This window comes from Hibiscus syriacus, unplaced genomic scaffold (genome assembly GCF_006381635.1).
Source record: "Hibiscus syriacus cultivar Baekdansim isolate YM2019G1 unplaced genomic scaffold, ASM638163v2 tig00111832_pilon, whole genome shotgun sequence".
NCBI classification, from domain to species: Eukaryota; Viridiplantae; Streptophyta; class Magnoliopsida; order Malvales; family Malvaceae; genus Hibiscus; species Hibiscus syriacus.
The window spans coordinates 862,227-884,503 of NW_024063190.1; the positions used below are offsets into that span (position 1 = coordinate 862,227).

Genomic DNA, 22,277 nt, shown 5'->3' on the forward strand with positions numbered 1-22,277 from the left:
TCTCGTTGCGATTTTCATTTCTCTCGTTGCAACAGTCATTCTCTCGTTGCGATTTTCATTTATCTCGTTGCGACTCTTCTGCAAATTGAAACTTGAATGGATTGCATTACTTCAACCAAAAGACAGAACAAAGACAAAGACAAATACTAACTTGAAAATCGCAACGAGAGAATAGCAACGCGAAATGAAAATCGCAACGACAGAATCGTAACGCGAAATGAAATCTAAGTGAAATGGTTAATCTATTATTGAAATGACCAGTAAACTTATCATCAGTTTCAATATGAAAAACCTACAATAATGCAAACATTTCAAAATAAAAATAATTAAAAAAACTAACCCTCGGAGGTTGATTTTCCATTTCTGAATATTGTGAGGGATTTCTGACCGTGAATGGTTGTGAGGGATTTCGCCGGAGATGGGGACGGAAATCTTCGGAGATGGGGACGGATTTCTTCGCCGTAGAGAGTGAGAGATGGAGATGGGACTGAGTTGTGATTTTAGGTTTTAGGTTATGAGTTGCGATTACGGGATTTTGTCTTAATATTCGTTTTTGTAATTTGAAAATAAAATACGCGTAGCGATTATAATGGCGCTTTAAATATCGCGTTGCGATTTACGGATACGCGTTGCGATTTTATGTATTATCGTTGCGATTTACGGATACGCGTTGCGATATACGGATACGCATTGCGATTTACCCATACGCGTTGCGATTTACGGATACACGTTGCGATTTACGGATACGAGTTGCGATTTATGTGTTCGCGTTGCGATTTTCATATTCGCGTTGCGATTTTGGAAAATCGCAATGCGAATTTGTACTATCGCATTGCGATTTTCAAGAATCGCGTTGCGATTTTGGAAACTGATTTGCGATTCTGGGGATCGCGTTGCGATTTTTATTTCGCGTTGCGATTTTGTTGGTCATTTTGGCAAATCCAAAAAAAGTTGGTTAAAATCGTATATTATAACCTTTTTTTGGTCACTGAGGCGATTTTCTCTAATAATTATAAGGACGTACACATGATTTTATGTTATATGAAGGAACTTCTAGAATTTTAGAAGTGAAGAATTTATAAAATTGGATAAATTACATGTTTAGTACTTAAATGATTACTGTTATTCCATTTTGGTACCTAAACTTTAATTATTTTTTTCCAAAATCATACCTACATTTAGTTTAGATTTCATTTTGATACCTTACCATTAACAGCTTAATAGAACTGTTGACGTGATGTTATAAGATAATGTCATATCATTATTAGAAAAAATAAAAATGCCACATCTGTAGCTATGTTATGTTTTTAACGACAGATATCAAAATAAAAAATTAAAGTAAACAATATGTATTTTTTGAAAAAAATAAAGTTAAAGTACCAAAACGGAACAAAAGTAATAATATAGGTATTAAGCATATAATTTTCCCTATAAAATTTCAGAGACGAAGACTATTATTAATGAAAATACAAAGAAAATATCTAAAATATATGATAATTTAAAATTTTCAGAACGACGATGTCCCCGTCTCCTCTACTTCGTTCCATCATGAACTAACAACCAAATTATATCCAAACTTAGGTCATAATAAATTTAAATAAGATCTATAATTCATTAAATTCGAATTATGTTAACACTTATTATATTATTTATTTGTTTTATTGCCAACATTATGGAAGGAGGCACGTTGTAATCAACAAAAAAGAATCTGATTGAAGGCACGTTTATCTAATTGATTGCTATTATGGAGAAAAAAAGGTGCACGCACGTTGAACCAGACATCGGAATTCAGCAATTTAGTTGCATTGGTTGACTATAATGTTACATCAATCAAATGCAAGAAAAAGAGTAGGCAAAGACAAAGGAAACTTGTTTGCAGCTGGCATATGTACCAACACAGGCAACAGCAAAATAAACATAGAGATGTAATGTACCAACACAGGCAACAGCAAAATAAACATAGAGATGTAATGTACTCGTCTCCAGCTTGGTTCAGTTTGAGATGTTGGAAACAAGGAGACGAGCAAGAGGGTTCGATTTGACCGGAGTTTTAAGTGTGTTCGGATCACTCAAAGTGAAAGAAAGAATATGAAGAATGCTCAACAATTAATCCTCGTATCATTGTAGATCATATACCACTAAATTTATTAATTTTAAGTAATAATTATGACCCTCTCTCACAGCTGCAGCTACAACTACAACAACCTGAGGGTCGTCCTTCTCCTTCAGTCTTTTGGCAGCCAACTTCGGCCTACCCACCTCAACAGCCTCAACCACAACCTCGATTCCCTTTCCTCGTTTGCTTTCCCGCTTCTTCAGGTTGCTGTTGCGGCAGCGCTAACTTGGCGCGACCTTTACAAACTCCTTTTCTAAGCTCATGCATTTCATAAACCCCGTACAATTGAAACGAAAAGCCAGCTAGTCGATCATTGTGTAGCTCCTACAACTGCAGCCATGGAAGATATTCATTTGAAAATTAAAAAGAACCCGCGTCGTAAAGGAACAAGAAATCGAATCAAGAAATGTGAATTTGGGTGGTTTGGTTTAATTAGAGGAGGAGGAGGAGGAACTGCAATTAAGTGTTGCGTCAGCAAAAATTAACGGGAGGTAACGCATGAATCTTACTGAAAACGGATTAAAAGTTCGATGATTATATTATAAATTTCAAAAGTTGGGTGATCTAAATGCAAATGTCTTAAAAGTTCGGGGACTATTTATATACTCTACCCTAATATTAAATGTACTTAATTTAAGTTTAAAATTATAAACTAGATTAAGCAACCTATAATGAATTAGTAAATAATAATATTTTTTATTGCTCTCTCGATTTCAATGCTTCATCCTAATTAATCAATATCAAATTGTTTATCAATTGAATAAAACTTGTTAGTTAAATAACAATAACTTTAATAAATATGTTAGTTTTTTAAAACCCAAACCAATTTATATTACACCACTTAAACCCAGCCCCATATATAACCAAAACCTATAATAAAAGCGTAACCCATAACCATAACCCAAATGCCATACAGTAAAAACCCAATCACCTTGGAACTAAATTCATCAGTGCTCATGCATCTCTTTCAGGGTAGAGTTTATATATACATACATATATAGGCAAAAGTGGTTGAATAATGCAATAGGAAAAAAATTCTTCATATAATGCAGTCGAACAATTATTTGCTTAAGTGTGGTGATTGTTACAGTAACCTCCATAGGTCTCCAGGAGCACACGACGACCTCTATGGTCGCATGGAGCATACGCGACCAACCTAGTGTGCATGGGCCATGCATGCGAGAGAAGAGCTGCAACAGCGAGGGAAGAGAGAAGAGTTGCTGCAACAGATGAGGCTTTGTCGCAAGGAGCACTTGAGGTCACTGTAGCAAACACCCCAGTTCAAGAAATAATTTAGTTAGAGCCCTATATGGGGATTTTTCCCAATGCCCTACATAGGTGAGGAAGCATATATATATAAACCAAAACCTAAATGTTGTTGATTATGTTGGGTTAATTGGTGGGGAAATTTAGCATTTAGGGTTATGTTTTGAGAGTTTAAGGTTGCTGCTTCAAGTTCAGTTTGTTATGGTAGATTTTGAGAATGGGTTATGAATTTGGGGTTGGACATGTAATTGAAGTATTTTGGAATTTGAGGTTTAGAATGTAATTGAAGCATTTTGGATTTTGGGTTTAGAATGTAATTGGTGAGTGTGTTGCAAGTTTAAAAAGTTGGGAACCTAAATGTAAGCACTGAATAGTTCAGTGACCATTTATATAATTTATCCCAACGTCAGTTACTTCAGGGACCATATTGCAAATGAACTAAATACTTGGTGACTGTATTGCAAGTTTTAAAAGTCGGGGAACCTAAATGCATGCATCTGAAAAGTTTAGTGATCAATTATATACTTTACTCATTTTTTAAATAGTCAAGAAAAAGAGAGGGAAAAATCTTGGACGGCTTCAAATGCTCTTTCTTTTGAAATTTTTAAAAATTATTTTTTTAGTACAAGAGATGGCCATGCACGCCATTATTCACTAGTCATCGTCCCAATTAAAATGATCTTTTAATAAATATTTTACAGGTAAGTAATCGAGTATATTTATTTATATATAATATCTATTTACTGAAAAATAATAATTTAAACTATGGAAATATGTGAAAAATATTTTTAAAAATTAATAAATCCAAAACACATCAACACAAATACATACCAATAGCAAGATTGAAATAGAAACAATTGAATCTGAAGCTTTCCCACCATTAATTATGCCGACAAATTAAACATTTCCTTCAACATTACTTAAAGGAAAACTAAAGTAGTCATCACTGGCCCTAGCCTGTACCAAACATGTCTTGTTCCTGCTAATTAATTAGGGAATGAGAACGTGCCGGATGTTACTGATGAAATGAATGGTAAAAAGAAGTTGAAGGAACTAAAGCAGCTCTAAAACTGTAAGTGCACAGTGATGTTTCTCATATTCATTCCTCATTATTACTACACTTTGATGAAAGCAAAAGGGAAAGGAGAATTAAAGCATGCATGCTATCCTTTTGACCGAGCAAAACTCAAACAAAGATTTTAGGTGTACCGATTGTTGGACATTCTAAAGGGAAGCACATGGTACAGGCCCTACTACTCATCAGTAATTTCTTCCCCCACATATCTCGCTTTCCTCAATTGGCGCATAATTCCCCGGCCATGACCGCGCCAACTCCTCTCTATAAAACAAACATGGCACCTTACAACAGCTTCCCACCATTAACTCACCATGGCTTCCTTTGCACAACCCATTGCTTTCTTCTTCTTTCTTGTGCTTTCTTCCCCTCTCCATATTCAAGCTAGGGAGAGCAAGTTCTTTACCAATTTCATCCACCTCCGTGCCAAAATTTCTCCTCTAGCCGCACCGACACCGTCTCCGGAAGTCGCGCCCGTACTAGCACCAACACCGGCTAACTTCGATAGCCAAGATCCTTATTATGGCCTTTACGGTCACGGTTCCAACATGTTCCCCACTGCAAAAGAGGGTGTCACCACGAGCAACACTCCTACCGCTGCTTCCAATTTCGAAAACGATCTCTTCACCGACGAAAGATACGAGAAAAACAACAACAACAACTATGAGTTCACCACGAGCAATTACAATTACAACAACAATGACAATGGCTACACCCTCAGCAACTACAAGTACAACACCAATGGCTACAACGGCAACTACAACGATAATGGCTACGAGACCGAGAGACAAGGAATGAGTGACACCAGATTCGTGGAAGGTGGTAAGCATTTTTACAATGTGGAGAAGGATAATCACTACCCTAATGGATATGAGTTTTCATCGAGCAAGGGAACTAGTGAAAATGAAGGTTACTACGGAAATACAGACAACTCCATGGAAGAGTTCGAGAACAAGGGAGGGGAGTATCAGGAGAGAGAAGAAGAGTATGCGCCCTAAAATATTGGTTTGGGAGAGTGATTCATGTGTTTAGGGACCAGGGAGACTAAAGTTTACGGGTAGCCTTTCCTGTGTTTTACTACTTCGCTTGTGTTTTGTTATCTATGTTTTACAAATCAAAATGGATCCAAGAATATACAGTTTCACATACTGGACTTGATTTCAATTAATTATTCAAGGAAGAGGGAACTATTACGACTTTCTATCATTATCTCTTCACTTTAAAGAAATCAGTTTAAAAGAAATTCCTCAAATAGACTGCGACTGTTCACCCTAACCATTATTATCTCTTCACTTTAAAGCTAATTACACTACAAATCCCTAAACTATGAATCATATTCTAAATTTATACTCAAACTATTGAACATTTCAATTTCATTCCCAAACTATGACTTTCATTTAATTGATCCTCATACTTTTAAACATTCTGGCCAAACTATTACCCTCATTCTCAATTTATCACACAACTTTTGAATGATCCAATAATATCCCTATAACCATTCAAAAGTTTGGGTATGAAATTGGAACATTCAAAAGTTTAGAGATCAATTTAGAATAAGAGTCATAATGTAGAGATAAAATTTAAATATTTAAAAATTTTAAAGATAAATTTAAAATAAAAGCCATATATATGTAGAGCAATTAACTATTTAAAATTCAAAATAAATTTGGGTGGGCCTTGTACTGGGCTTCATTTAATCAAACTCAGTCTATAATTAAACTTGACTAGAACTCGAAAACAAAAATTAAAATTTGACTTAAACTCAAAAAAATCTTGAACTTGATTACAGTTCACTCTCAAACTTGAATATTAAGTAGATGAGAATATTATATATAAAATTTAATTTTTAAAAAAATATTTTAATATATTATTTTTTAAATTGTTTGCGAGCTTTTCGAGTTGAATATCAAATAACGAGCTTTTCGCTCGTTAAAAACTTCAAATTCAAACTCAAGCGGAAGCCATATTAGTAGAGTATTGACCAAGGAGGAAATCATGTCTTATCAACTATCCATATAATATGTTCTGGTAACAATCAGGCTATTGCATAAACTACAAACACCTATGCCATGCAACCTGCCCTGCTTCTGTCAAATGAATAAGAATGATCTGCCAGATGCTGAGACTTGCATTGTTAAATGTCGGAAACGGAGAATCAAGGCCGGAATACCAAATATAAATCACATTTGTTGCGGAAAAAAGAAAAATAAAATAATTAGTTCCCTTAAAAATACAACTAATGCCTAAAACAAAAACCTAAAACGGTTGCAGCATACTTTCCCTAAATCACAAGGCAAGCGCAAAGCAGGGCATTTGGTGTGCCCTATTGTAGCATGAGAACTTCATAGTGTTCTACCTCTGGAGCACCACCTCTAACAAATGCACGAAAATACCAATACCTTCCTCTTAGTGAAAACATAACAGTATCCATTAAGGCCTTCGTTTATTGTCATTGTCTTCTTCATCATCAGAATCACCACTCTCCCGGAAACGTGGATTCTTCTCCTGTTGAGTCGGAATTGTGGTTTAAAATATGTACGGAAAGGAAAAGTGAAAACGTCGGGATTGGAGAATGAATTTAGCATCCTATAACCTTTTCCTAAATGCATTTTATCTAAATGAATCTATGTCCACCTTATGGTGTCTCCTGGACAATAATAACTCAAAATTTCTTGACAAAGAACTTTTCATAGTGCTGTGAAGCATTACCGGTCTAGAGTCTGAGTCATGGTCAGAGGCTCTCCTGGATTCATGATCCGAGTTCCTCTTTGGGGCCTCGCGTCCATGTCGGTCATCATCTCGGTGCCGCTTCCGATGGTAATCTGAATTATCAACAATCAATCAAGTCTATGAATGGTTCGTGCATGTGTCTACATAATAAGAAAAACTAGTGCATCAAAGGTACCTCTCCCATGACGATAAGAACCACCATGTCCATGGCCCCCTCCATGCTTACCATCTGTAATTATATAACATGTCAGTATGTTTCATCTTTTCTCCGAGCACATTAACATCCGAAACACATCAGATGCACATTAAAGGACAGAGATGCCCAAAAACACATAAGTTAGATGATATCTAGGAGATTTGCTTCGGTACAGAGGATTAAACCAAGCGGGGATCAAATGATTAGTAATGAAATTGATATAAACTGAGAAACAAAAGAAAAAAGTAGCATCTCGCTGCCAGTTTCCAAATATGTTCATCATTTACTATAGAAGAGGCTAATCATTTCTAAGAGAGTCAAACATTTTCCTTATCCACTCATTATCATCTTCCAGTTTGCATTTGAAGCCATTAGCTTATCTTTTTCTTGGGTCTTTAATACAGAACATGCAGACTAGAGTCTATAGATCTATATTTTAAAACAATGAGCAGAAAACAATAGGCAACTTTGTCGTTTTATGAGCCGAGAAAAGGTAAATTCTAACCAACAACGCAACTAATGTATATAGATCTATATTTAAAAGTCTGCAGGAACTCACAATGAGGAGGCATAACCGGCGGGAATGTGCCCAAGGACCCAGCACCATAATCTACAAGCTGCCTTTGTGCTTCCAATTCTCTTTGAACTAATTTTCCGTAGCCACCTCTGCGTGTAGCATGTTAAGGTAGAAGACAATATATAGACAGAAAAAACATTCTGAAGAGACCCCGACGAACACTTAAGCATCTTTCGGTTGTTTCGGAACAAGATAATAAACTATGAGCATCAAATTTAAAACAAACAGTTGAAAGGATATCAGGATCATAATCAGTTCGATATTCATCTCGCACCTGCATGCATATAAAACTTAAATGATTAATACAAGAAAAACAGAAGTTTAGCAATACTCTCTCCATCCTATTCTACATATCACAGGTCCATAGTATGCAAGCCTAGAACTAAACATCCAATTACACAAGTCAACACAATACAATTTTTCATAAAAACGTACACTAGGTCAAGCGTATGCAAAATTGCAGGCAAAACAAAAGGACCTTACTTGACCACCACTTCGGCCACGGCCCCATTGCCTTCCTTCAACAAATCCCCAATCGAAATCTACACGAATCGGACGGTCGTCAAGAATGGTCCCGCTGATGTATTTAACAGCATCCTCGGTATCTTCCCTAGAATAATACCTGATGAAAAACCCAGAAACAAAAACAAAAACTCGATGATTAATTAAGAGCCGAAAAGTGAAATTTACCAATTTTTTGGGGGAAAAGATAGTTACAAGACAAAGCAAAAGCCGCAAGGTGTCTTAGAGTTCTTGTCAAGCCCCATGATTATTTTCTTAATTTCACCGGCTCTAGAGAAAAGCTCATAAACTTGTTCTTCAGTAGTGTAAAAAGACATGTTTCCGATATAGACGGTTGTCGAATTGAGGAGGGCTTGCTCGAATTCCTCTTGAGTGCCATTAAATCTCCTGTCTCGGTACGCTGAAATCTTAGTTGGGTCCTGTAATTTTAACACCCCAAGAAAAAATGATCATTAAGTAATTTACATTGAAAAAAGCTGGGAAGCAAATAATATATATACCTTGAACAGAGAAGCCATTGCCTTTTTCAAAAGCTCCCAAAAATTCAAATTATTTGCATATAACGAATTATAAAGGTCGAGGCTTTTGCTTTTGCTTTTGCCTTTGCCCTTGCCCTTGCCCTTGATGAACACTGCAGTGAAGGGGATAATAAAGTATTTATTGGGCCGCAACATTTACGAAGAACAATGGGTTCTTTCTTTTGTTTTAGCCTTCGGCCCATTATCGTTTTCCAACTTATGCTTATTCCACTACTTAGCTAGCTTTCTCCACTTCGCCTTGTCCGGAAAGACTTTCAAATCCTTGGAACAGCAGAAGAAATAAAGGGTAAATCTTTTGATATTTTGGCATCTGAAATCTCTCCACTTCATCTCATCCCGCAAAGTTGCCCATTGCATCGTTTGGCGCCGCCGCAAGATCAGTTTTCCTATCAAGTGCAACTCGAACGCTGCGGCTCGGCTCGCCCCACAATTTAGAGCTGCACCCTGTCTTTCCGTGTCTCATCAAGGGTTCCTCTCTCCAACTGCATTTTCAGGTCTGCCTTTAATATCAGATTAGTGAAAAAAATCCTCTCTTGGTTTTGGGTGTTGAAGGTGTCAAATTGAAGCGAGTTTCTGCTTGGAATCGATGCTGCCGTATCACTCTGCCACTGCTTTGGCTTTGATGACTTCGATGCTCACTGTTTCTTGCAGCACCGCTGCTTGGTTCCCCGAAGGTATTGAGATTTCAATCGTTTACATTATTTGCTTTCTGGTTTGTTTATTATTGAACTTTGACGAGAATTGAATTTGCTATAACTTAGTGCTTTCCCTTTTTGTTTTGGCTCATTGATTTCTCTTCTTTGTTCTTGTTTCCCTTGGATTACTGAACGATTCTTACATGTCTTGTTGCTAGTTTTAGACACCCCTTTGTATACTTTGGGTGTATTTGAGGATTGAAATTTGAAGTAATCGAAGGACCGATTTGAAACTGGGTATAAAAAACATATATTTGTCTGTTTTGTTGTGTGCTTGTGTTCAATAGAGAAGTGGTTGTCATTTTGTCTGTAGATTATCTAACCGTGAAGGCATGAACTTGTCATTATTAGCTATCTAGGTTGTTACCTTGACATTGTTTTCGGTTAGATTTCCTTGAAGTTAGCATTACCTGTTTGTGTTGTCCTACGAAAAGTGAAAGAACTTGTTTGTAGTCATTGTCTTAGGGAATATGCTCAGTTTAGTTTTCATGTATCGAATCATGAATTTTATTTCATAACTACCGAGACAACATTCCTTTATCTTCTTGTCACTCTTTAAGGGTCCGTGTTCCTTATTTCATGTTGTAGGACAAGACAAGACTAGATGAAGATCAAAGCACAAGAGGAATTACTGGATTAATTTATGATTTTAAGCTTTTGAGCTAGGGTTAATGTACTTTTAATTTCTAAGAAGTGATTGAAGATAACATAAATCGAGGGTTAATATACTTTGTAGTCGCGCTCCATACTTTTAAGGCTTTCAGTTGAATGCGTCTCTATAAAGACAAATTGTGGTCTCCAACCTGCTGTATTGGTTTCAATACATCAGTTCTAAGATAGAGAAGCAAGGGCTACTGTGTTTTTATTCCATTTACTTTCAACGGCAACGTGATTGTAAACTCATGCATTAGCCCAGATTGCATCTTTTCCGTTGTGAAGTTTCAAATATGTTGCTTTAAGAACCCCCAGTGCACGTTGGTGTAAACATTTCATTTTGTTGAAATTAATATAAGAATAAATTCAACGCGATCAATAAGGAGCTTAATGCTAATAATTTTAATCTCGTGAATTTTTTAAACGAGTCAAATTTAATATTGTACTTTTTAAATCGAATCAAGTTCAACTCGATTCATTTACGGCCATACATAAATGCCATCGCTGAATGTGGGGGAGGGGGCAATTGCATGCCTATGCGGGAGAACACCATCCTCTACAATGAATGATAGAAAAACAAGCTCGTCGCCTCGAGCAATTGTTGTTTGGGCAACTACGATCGGGTGATTTTAAGTTTACGGGTAAAGATTTAGGATTTTAAATGTTACGGATTTAGGATGATAATAAAGATTTAGGTATTTACGATCGGATGATTTTTTTTTTTTTTTGAATTTTAGAGAACTTTTAGTTTTTTAATAATTTTAAATTTTTACTTAAATAAATTATTCTTAAAAATATAACCGCAACATATGTCATGTTTTAAATGATCGATAGATCGTTTTTAACGATCGTGATCGATCAAGTACTTCAATTGATAAGTCACAAATTTTAGACATGTATAATGATAAAAAAAATTAGGCGCGTGAAGTGAAAAAAATATAATTTAGAAACTTACTTTTTAGTTAAGTATTTCTTAATAGTCCAGATTGATTATAAGATAATATTAATTTAGAAATTTTTTAATCTATTGACAATGTTTATATATCATGTAGACATAATTGTTCAAACCCGATCCTTTAAGTAAAAAATAGTATTTGCTTTTATTAATGAAGGCACTACATGAATTTAATCAACAAGATATTTTTAGGCTTAATAACAAAAAAAATATTCTTAATATTTGATTAAATTGGCTGTCCAGCTCAGTTGGTAGAGCACAATGCTCTTAACCTTGTAGTCGTGGGATCGAGGCCCATGGTGGGCAATTCATAATTTGCCAGAAATTTTCTACGGAAGTTGCTCTCAACCTAGCGTTAGAGGCAACCTACTACCCTACCTCCCCCTTACCACATTACATATGGGAATAGGATCAACTATATTCTTAATATTTGATTAAATAATTACTTTGACCCTTATTATTTTTTAGTATTTTGACCGTCAACGATTTATTTTGAGATAAAAGACCCCTAAATGAATGAAATCATTAGTCAATGAACGGTATAAAATACATATATTTTACTCTAAAATGAAACTTTATGATCGAAATGTTTCAAAATAATTGAATAAATGCTAAATGATTTAAAATAAAAATTTAAAATAATTATAAACCAACGCAAGAACCTTTCCTTTATCAGTATATAATATTTTATTTACACCAAAACTTGCAATTATTGTGAGTTGTGACCCTGCCAAATTCTTTGCAACCAATAAATAATGTAGTCGCCATTTACCGCCAGCCCAATGATCCACCATCACAATATAATATAGAACACCAATAGGCGTAATAACCTTTTTGACCCTCCAAATTTATCAATTCAGTCACATTAACCCTTGAGGTTTTATTCTCTTTTGATTCTTAAATTTTTATTTTGCTCAAATAAATCCAAATGTGATATTAATAGAACAAAAATAACATAATGTTATCTTGACATAAATTATTTTATTTTTCATCAAAAAAATGTTAAAATTATAAACAAAGAATAATTAATTTTACTACTTTAATATGAACTATATAGTTAATTTTTCATTTTTAAATTGACACATGACATCAACTTAACCACGCTATTATAATTGAAAAGAATAAATGAAAACTATAAATAAAGGGTTAATTATATTCCAGACCACTTATTATTTGTGTAGTAACAAACGTATTATATTTATAATATGATTTAATTATTTAATTAAAATATCATTATAAACATATTATTTCATTGTTAAATTTGTAATAAAACTTCAACGTGATTTCGTATAACAATACTTTATTTCTTAAACTTCACATATTAGATTAAATTTGTTCTTACTCGAAATAATTCAATAAATTTAAATTTTTAGATTTAAAAATTACAATAATTTAATAATTTTTACGATACTATCAATTCAAAATTAAAATAATATTTTTTTAAATATAAAAGATTAAATTTAATTAATAAAAAAAATACGGCTGCTAACGTCACGCCATGTTTCACTGCCATTTACAATTTTGCCCTTTGCAGTACTCGGCCTAAGATGCAGCAGCTGAATTTACGTTACTGCTCGACCGTCTCCACCTAAATTGCCACAAAATTCAACTCTATCATATAGCCTGTTGTTTAGGTCTAGGCTATTGTTCTCTCCACCAAGATATTTACCTTTATGAATGGATTAAGATGTTATTAAAAATGTTTAAAATTTATGTATTTTAAATATTTAAAACTATTATATATTTCAAATATGTTATATGTTTTATTGATTATATTTCTTTATGAAATTTTGAAAGTTTATTTTCTCTTGATTAAAAATTCATCATCTGAAGATAAAATTTTGTATCAATTTTTATGAATAATACTTTTCAACATATTTAAGTAGGCCTATAAATGAACCGAATGATTGTATGTTCATGTTCGTTTGTTTAACTTTAATTAAACAAACGAACGAATATGAACAACTAAACGAACGAAATTTCTTGTTTATTTTCGTTGATTAAGAAATTTAGTTTGTTTGTGTTCGTTCATGTTTATTCTTTTAAATGATAAACGAGCACAAACGAAAACAAATGAACAAATGTAAACGAGAATAAAATTATTTAAGTTTATATTTGAGAAGAATTTTTTTTCTTTCAAATAATTTTAGGATTTATATTTTCTTTAATTGATTTGATTATTTTTTACTCGAGTTTAAAATTAATTGAATTTAAAAATAATAATATGTTTAAAGTTAAAATTTATTAAATCTTAATATTTCAACCGGATATGGTAACATAAATGAATGAACATAAGAAAACATAAATAAACGAACAGATTATAGAACATTCACAAACATAAATGAATGAACGAGCATTTTGTTCATGTTCATTCATTTAATTAAACAAACATGAAATATTATTCATATTTGTTCATTTAATAAATAAACGAATATAAATAAATTTATCGTCGACCGATTCGTTGAATATTCGATTCATTTATAAGCTTATATTTAAGTTTTACAACTGATCACTTATCGAGATTCTGCTACTACATCAGAACAAATGTAAGTAATTTATATTATCTAAGAAGACGTGATCGCAAAATTATCTCTTAATATTTGTATAAATGATTATTTTATCTTCAATTTTTTTTAAATTATTGAAGAACATAATACAATGAACTTTATGTTTATTTCATGTGCTACTCGTTTACAAGTATACCAGCTTTATAGCTAGTATTGAGCTAACAACTACTCTAACAATCTAAAAAACTTTGGCGCCTAAACTAACCGCATATTGTTAGCCATGCTAATATACATGCACGTCCACATCAAGCAGTTCTGCTAACATTCCCTCTACTCTTTTCTTTTCTTTTTCAATTAAGACAGTACTACAGTCCAAGCACTACACAAATACTGCGGCGAAATTCCGCAAATGCAGATTTGGAGAGAGGCTTGGTAAAGCCATCAGCTATTTGATGACTGGTTTTTATGTAGTTAACTTTCAACTGGCCTGCTGAACCTTCTCTCGAACGAAATGTATATCGAGGTCAATATGCTTCGACTGTGCATGGTACACAGGATTAGCACTCATGGCAGCTGCTCCTGTGTTGTCACACCAAACCACTGGCTCTCTCCATTACTAAAATCCCAAATCTGTAAGTAAAGATCTCGTCCAAGTAACTTCAACTGCTGCGTCAGCCAAACTCTTATATTCAGCCTCTATTGTGGATTGAGACACTGTTTTCTGTTTCTTCGAACTCCATACAATCGAACATTTACCAACGAACACACCATAGCCGGAGATTGATTGACGATCATCTACGTTTGCTCTCCAATCAGCATCTGCAAATGTTGATACAGTCAACTCAGCCTCACTTGCTTGAAACATTAAGCCATAATCTACCGTACCAACCAGATATCGAAGGATGCACGTGACTGCAAGCCAATGCGTTTCTCGTGGTACATGCATAAATTGCGTCACCTTTCCCACACTATACGCCAAGTCAGATCTAGTGTGGCATAGGTAGAGCAACGATCCTACTACGTTGCGGTATTCACTTGCATTTGGCAGTAACTCCCCAGCATCTTCAGATAACTTTGGCGTCAGAATCATCGGTGTATGATAAGCAGCTGCCCTTGTCATGTTTGTTTTCTCAAGCAATTCAAGTACAAACTTCTTCTGACTCAATAAGAGATATTAACGGGAGTGATGAACTTTAATTCCCAGGAAAAAGCAAAGTGAAACACATTACCAGTACCTCGTTTACAAACAAAAAGGGATGCATATGCTTAAGATGCTATAAACCCCATCTGTACAAGGCTATCATAGAGTTTAGTGTGCCAATTCCTGGGTGTCTGGCACAGTCCATAAATACCCTTTTGAAGCTTGCAGACCAGTGTAGACCCATATTCAGTAACTTGTTCAAACCCTGATGGTTACTACATGAACACGTCTTCAGTGAGATCATCATTGAGGAAGGCATTGTTCACATCAATGTGCCTCAACTCCTAGTTATTGGACACTGCCCGTGCCAAGATTACATTAAGAGAAGAAAATTTAACAATCGGGCTGAATGTATCAAGAACATCATGTCCTGGTATTTGCGAGTAGCCTTTCACAACCAGTCGCGCCTTATAACGGTGTATAAAACCATATGGGTTACGTTTTATCTTAAACAACCATTTGCATCCAATAGGTGCGTGACCTTCTGGCAAATTGACCAGTTCTCATGTGTTGTTCCTTTGAAGCGCTTCGAGTTCGGCTTGCACAACCTCCTTCCACTCGACCGACTGTAACGCCTCTTGTACTGAGGAGGGTATTTCATTGTCAAAATAAGTAGAATACAACTTAGGTTTGTAAATACCACGTTTGCTGCGTGTTACCATCGGATGATGATTTTCCATAACCGATAAAGTAGGTACACCAGCAGGCAACACTATTTCTTCTTGCTTTTAATTTGAACTAGTGACTATATCAGTATCATTTGTAGCAGGTACACTAGATTCTGTCTCCAAGTCAGCAGTAGGAACTGACCCTTCACCTGGTGAGGTCCCAGCGTTATTGCTATGTGATTCAATCATATTCTGGCACAATTGTTCTGCGGCTTCACCACTATCCTCAGTAACTGCTGCACCCAGAGGATTCGTAGGCAAAGTGTCACGACCCAACTTTCTTGCATCTGCTAGGATCGGGTTGTTTTGCAAGCAAACACCCTGTGAACCACGTGACGAGCAGGTTGCGTCATTTTCTGCAAACGGAAAAACGGATTCGTTAAATACCACATGTCTAGAAATGTAGACTCTACCATTGTTTGCCAAGAATTGGTAGCCCTTGTGTTGAGGGCTAATGCCAATAAATGTGCAAGATTGTGATCGAAAACATAATTTGTTATTCTGGAAGGGTCTTAGATGCGAGAAACACTGGCATCCAAAGGCCTTGAGGGAAGCATAGTCCGGTTTTCTTTGAACCAACTTCTCGAACGGAGTTACCCCTCCAAGCACAGCTGTTGGCAGAAGATTTATCAAGTGAACAACAGTTACAAAGGCATATGACCAGTACTGCATAGGCAACGAAGCTTGAGCTAGTAGTACAAGACCTAACTCAACAACATGGCGATGCTTGCGTTCGACCACCCCGTTCTACTCGGATGTGTGAGGACAGGTCAGTCGGTGCACTATCCAGATTTTGCAAGTAAAACATAAAATACTTGATATTCTCCGCCCCAATCTGACTGAAGCGCTTTAATCGAGCCACCAAATTGATTTACAACTAACTTGTGAAATCCATTGAATGCTTCAATAGCTTGAGCCTTATCTTTGAGTAGATAAAACCAAGTAAAAACGAGTAAATGCGTCTACAAAGGTTACATAATAACGATAACCATTCGAAGTAACATGGGGAGGTCCCCAAAGATCATAGAAAACTAGCTCAAATGGTGCATGATATTGAGTATTGGATGAGGAAAACGGTTGCTTATGACTTTTACCCATAAAGCAAGCCACACAAGTTTTATTAATATCAACATCAAGTCTTACATCAAGTTCTTTTGCAATTCTACTAAAAGAAAAATTAGAAGGATACCCCAACCGTCGATGCCACAGCTCAGATTAAGAGACAGACGCAAGGTGAGCCTCAACATTCATCTTTTCTGCACCAAACTCGCTGAGTGAAAAAATGTATAAGCCACATTTCTCTATACCTTAAAGTAAAATCGCCTTGGAATGTTCATCACGAACAATACATTTTTCAGCATGGAATTCAAGATAAACCTTGTTGTCCCTAGTAAGCTTAGATACCGAAAGTAAATTTTTGGTTGTGTAAGGTACATGTAATAACTCATTCAGGATCAAGGTTCTTGAAGAGGCAGAAGTAAGAGGAAGCTGAGCAATGCCAACGTTATGAATATCAATGGAGAGCTCATTGCCAATAGTGAGTTTACCTAGACCTTGAAATTCAGTAGAATTCGAAACATTTGCTGCATATGGGGTGATATGATGCGTGGCTCCAGAGTCGACCACCCAATGATAATTGGATCTTGAAGCAGTATTGGCTTGTACACTGCCTACTGCTTGAGAATGCCCTTGCAGCATTCACAGCCGAGACTCGAAGTATCAGCAGCTGAGTAATGAGCGTTGATAGACTGACCATTTACGAGCATTGTGAGTTTGAGAGTCAGACGATACACACATTAATTCCTCATCAAATCGGTGCCAGTAGTGATCGGCCATGTGACCAACTTTGCCACAGAGTTGGCATTGAACTTTGGCTCGCCCTCGACCACCAGTTCTGCTGACAGCAGATGAGCGTGTAGGTTTAGAGTCTTGTCGCCCATTGAAAGACGAGTCATAAACTTCCTCCCTTTCAGCTATATTGGCAGCCATAGGTATATGATCGAATAGCTCATCAAATCCGGCCAGCTGTGCTTCAGCATCTGACAAAACAATATATAAACTATCCAAAGACAATGTTTCCTTCATTGTGGTGATAACTGCCATAAATGGTTTATACTCCCTGTGCAGACCTTTCAAAATGCTTGCAACATGGTCAACGTGCGAAACAACACTGCCACACGATGCAAGTACGTCGCACACTTCCTTCACTCGAGTGAGATATACCTGCATACTGTCACTGCCTTTCTTGAGTGACTGTAGTTTGCAGTGCAAACTCATGGTAGCAGTCGTGGACCTGCTCGCAAAGAGTTGTTGGACAACAATCCACACTTCAGTTGCTGATTCAACACCCACAAATTGAGGAAGCAAGTGGGGACTAATGGTTGATAGAAACCAGGAGGCCAGCGCACTGTCCTGCGCTACATAATCCTCGAATGCATCGTTTGTGCGAGTTGCCCCAATATCATCGAGTATTGTCTCTGGTGGTGGCCTGAGTACTCCAGTCAACAGACGTTCAAGCCGGTGACTCCTTTCTGTAAGAAGAATTTGATGCTTCCACAGCAGGAAATTCATCTCATCAAGAACTACATTGATTCTCTTGTGAGAGAAGCCCGCGCTTGGGAACGACTCCATGAAGCTCCAAACCAAAATGCACAGGCACAAAACACGAATCAAGAAGCCCAAGATCGATCGGCGAAAGATACCATATTGAATAACAAAATACAATGAACTGTATGTTTATTTCATGTGCTCATCGTTTACAATATACCAGCTTTATAGCTAGTATTGAACTAACAATTGCTCTAACAATCTAACAAACTTTGGCGCCTAAACTAACCGCATATTGTTAGCCATGCTAATATACATACATGTCCACAGCAAGCAGCTCTGCTAACATAAATTAACCATTATTCAATAAAAATAGTAAGTTGATTAACGATTAAGAAATTTTATTGATTTGATATTTTTTACATGCGTCTAATTGATAATATTATATGTGTTACATCTTCAAACTAATTGCGTGATATGTATCACATCACCAATTAAATAAATGTAAAAATGATATGTTAGTAATATATGTCTACGCATGAGTTAACTAATACTTTTCATTCAATATGGATTACTTTGAGTAAAAATTAAAATATTAAAAGCTAAAATAATCTAAAAAAGGAAATAAAACATAAAATCATCATTTTCATGAAAGTTTAAGAAGATTAATTTTATCATTATGTTGTGTTAGAATATTAAATACTAAGTGAAATTCATTTAATTTTTCATTTGATTTAATTTAATTATTAAAACAATTAAATTATAAAATAAATTTTGTTAAATTAGGGGTGATTTTCCCAAAAAATCACCCTTACCTACTAATTTTCCCTGTCAAACATTGTTCAGACTATATTTCCCGATCTAACACCCTTTGCAGTAAGGCGTGCCCTGATCTAGCGCCACGTGGGGTAAGACGCTCCCCCTGAAGCGCGCATTGCTAAACGTGTAAAAAACTCGGGTGTTAATTTTTTAAATATTTTCAAAAATTGTGCCTAATATGTAATTAATTTCTTTTAGGGTGATATTTGTGTAAAAATGTCAACTTTATTTATTTATTTTTTGTATGTAAAAAAAACCTTATACTTTAAAATCTTTAAATATTCTTCTGTAAATTATTTTATAACTCCATAAATTTTTATTTTTGCATAAAGTTAATTAATACGTATAATCTAATATAGGAGATCTTTGAGGATAAGTATTTTAAAATATGAATAATTTTATAAACGTTTTATAACTATTATTTCTTTTTCAAAATGATGATGATAATAAAAAATTTATAATTAAAAAAATTATAAATTTTATATATTTTTGAAATTTTTTTGACTTTATATTCTTTTTATATTGAATTTTATTCAATTTTAATTCTTTTTTTTTGGCATTTTTATACTTTTAATTAGAATTGATAGATCAAATGAATTATTATTCTCTTTTTTTAAAAATCAATAAAAATGTAATAAAAAACAATTAAAAGTGAATAAAATTCAATAAAAAAGAATATAAAACTAAAAAATATCACCTCTTTATTTAAAATATTCTTTCTAATATTAATTTTAAAAAATATTAAATTCTAATTTTATTAAAAATAATAAACTTTATTAATTTTAAAAGTTTATTTTAATATTTTTTATATTTTTGAACAATTAATTTTAAAAGTCAATTTTTTTCAAAAATATATAAAATTTATAATTCTTTTAAATTATAAAATATTTATTATCACCATCATCACCATCATTTTGAAAAAGAAATAGTAGTTATAAAAATTTTATAAAATTATTCATATTTTAAAATACTTACATTCAAAGTTTTCCTATACTAGATTATACGTATTGTGTAATTTAATGCAAAAATCTTACAATTAATAGATAAAAAAATTATTATTCATTTTTTTTAAAAATCAATAAAAATGCAATAAAAATGAATTAAAAATGAGTAGAATTCAATACAAAAAGAATATAAATTATTATTTTCAAAAATATATAAAATTTATAATTTTTTAAATTATAAAATATTTATTATCATCATCATTTTGAAAAAGAAATATTTATTATAAAACTTTTATAAAATTATTCATATTTTAAAATACTTACCCTCAAAGTTTTCCTATATCAAATTATAAGTATTATGTAATTTCATGCAAAAATCAAAATTTATCGAGTTATAAAATAATTTGTAAAAAAAATATTTAAAGATTTAATTGTATAAATGTTTTTTTACAGAGAATAAATAAATAAATAAAGTTGACGCTTTAATGAAAATATCACTATAACAAAAATTAATTACATATTAGGTATTATTTTAAAAATATTTACTAAATTAACACCTAAGTGTTTTACACGTTTAGCAAGGCGCGCTTCAGGGGCGCACTTTACTGCAAAGGGTGTTAGATCAAAAAATATAGTTTGAACGGTTCCTGACATGAAAAATTAGTGGGTAAGAGTATTTTTTTTTTTTTGGAAAATTGCCTAAATTAGGAAATTTTAAAAATTATATCATATTTATTTTCAAAATATCGAATTAAAATATTTTTAAAATTCAAATTATAATTTAAGGACTGAATTAACACGTACATAGAGTTAGGGAGATGTGCAGTCAATTAGGTGTTTGACTGAGGCGCCGCCCAAGTTAGGAGACAATTTTATGCGTTGTACGAGTGTACGTGTCATGCGGACATTTCGAGACAAGCGGCGAGGTTGTTTGATTCACCGCTTTGCACTTCCCTTCACGCTTTTACCATCTCGAGTGGATTCCACTCTCCACTTAATTTCAATTATCTCCAATGTAATTAGTTTATACTAATAAATATTCTTCATGGGGTAGTGTAGAGCGTGTTGAGCACGATTATGTATGCGGAAGTGGGAAAGTACAATCCTCTTCGGTGCTTTTAAGTGATGGCCGATGATCAATTCAAGCAACTGACAGTGTCGTCCAAATATTCGGAATTCACTTTCTACACGGACAGTTAAGAGGGGAAGAGAGTAAAAGTAAAGCCATGGATAAAGCGACGCGTGTCCACAGCGCCTTCCCTTTAGGAGCTTCTGTCATCCGCTCCTGCTCCTATAATACGACTGATCCACACGCATTTGAATCCAAGAAAATTACTCCTACGGGAAAGAAAAAATTGTAATGGCTCCCAAGGACAAAAATACATGCAAAATCCCGAAGAAGGAAACGTTAATGGAAATGGTAACAGCAAAGAGGTGCATTTTAGGGGAGTAAGGAAGAGGCCGTGGGTAGATACGCAGCCGAGATCAGGGATCCCGGCAAGAAGAGCCGTGTTTGGCTGGGTACTTTCGATACGGCTGAGGAAGCCGGCAGAGCCTACGACGCGGCGGCGCGTGAGTTTCGTGGTTCGAAGGCTAAGACCAACTTTCCTTCACCGGATGAGATGAACAGCTACGTGAGTAACGACAAGTGCCAGAACCGGCAGAGTCCTAGCCAAAGCAGCACGGTCGAGGAATCGTCCAGCCCGACGGTGGAGCGTGGTGCCAACACTGTGACCGGAGCTGTTGCGAGATTTCCCTTCGCTTACCACCAGCAGCTTGCTCTGGCTGGTGGATTTGCAACGGGTATGCTCGGTGGCGGGATGACTCCGTCGCGGCCGGTTCTCTTTTTGGAAGCGTTGGGAGGAGCTGAAGGTGTTGCTAGGGTTTATCCTGTTCGCTTTGAGCCGGTTGGAGTTCAGCTGGGTTTGGGATTTGCAGGCGTTGCCCGAAGTGAGCCGGACTCATCGTCGGCCATTCCTTGTAAGGCAAGGATACCAGGCCCTGCCCTAGACCTCAATCTTCCTCCTCCGGTCGATGCTTGATATATATTCTTTTAATCTTTTTAACGTATCATCTTTAATCCTCGGCACCAGAGAGGCAAGAAGCTTTGAAAAAAGAAGCCAAAAGAAACCGATAGTAATCCGGCTTTGTTTTTAGCTACGGTTTATCCTTAATCTACTGTAAATAATTTACGACAGTAATTGATGTTTAACTGTTTGTTTTAAGCTACCGAGAGGAAAATATTATTTTTTCTTGGTTTCTGGTG

General features: G+C 34.9%; 1 protein-coding gene, 1 long non-coding RNA gene and 1 pseudogene across 2 annotated transcripts; 2 read left to right on the forward strand and 1 right to left on the reverse strand.

Moving 5' to 3' along the window:
- Nucleotides 1-3,477: 3,477 nt before the first annotated feature.
- Nucleotides 3,478-10,676, forward strand: LOC120171312. The gene is made up of 5 exons (XR_005520865.1): nt 3,478-3,490; nt 7,161-7,168; nt 9,293-9,515; nt 9,574-9,695; nt 10,305-10,676. It is a non-coding gene; the product is annotated as an uncharacterized LOC120171312 (long non-coding RNA).
- Nucleotides 6,435-9,102, reverse strand: LOC120171310 (nuclear cap-binding protein subunit 2-like). The gene is made up of 8 exons (XM_039179027.1): nt 8,983-9,102; nt 8,678-8,901; nt 8,444-8,582; nt 8,201-8,234; nt 7,943-8,053; nt 7,363-7,416; nt 7,167-7,279; nt 6,435-6,962 (listed from the first exon to the last, which is right to left on the reverse strand). The coding sequence occupies exons 1-8, from the start codon at nt 8,998-9,000 to the stop codon at nt 6,888-6,890; spliced, it is 768 nt and encodes a 255-aa protein (XP_039034958.1). The 5' UTR covers nt 9,001-9,102; the 3' UTR covers nt 6,435-6,887.
- A 10,680-nt stretch (nt 10,677-21,356) lies between the features above and the next one.
- Nucleotides 21,357-22,212, forward strand: LOC120171260 (annotated as a pseudogene).
- The last annotated feature ends 65 nt before the right edge of the window (nt 22,213-22,277 follow it).

Coding starts and splice junctions, on each gene's coding strand:
- LOC120171310 (XM_039179027.1), bottom strand. Junction 8,235..8,443: donor GTGGCCGAAGTGGTGGTCAA/GTAAGGTCCTTT, acceptor ATATGCATGCAG/GTGCGAGATGAATATCGAAC. Junction 7,280..7,362: donor TTCTTATCGTCATGGGAGAG/GTACCTTTGATG, acceptor TTGATAATTCAG/ATTACCATCGGAAGCGGCAC.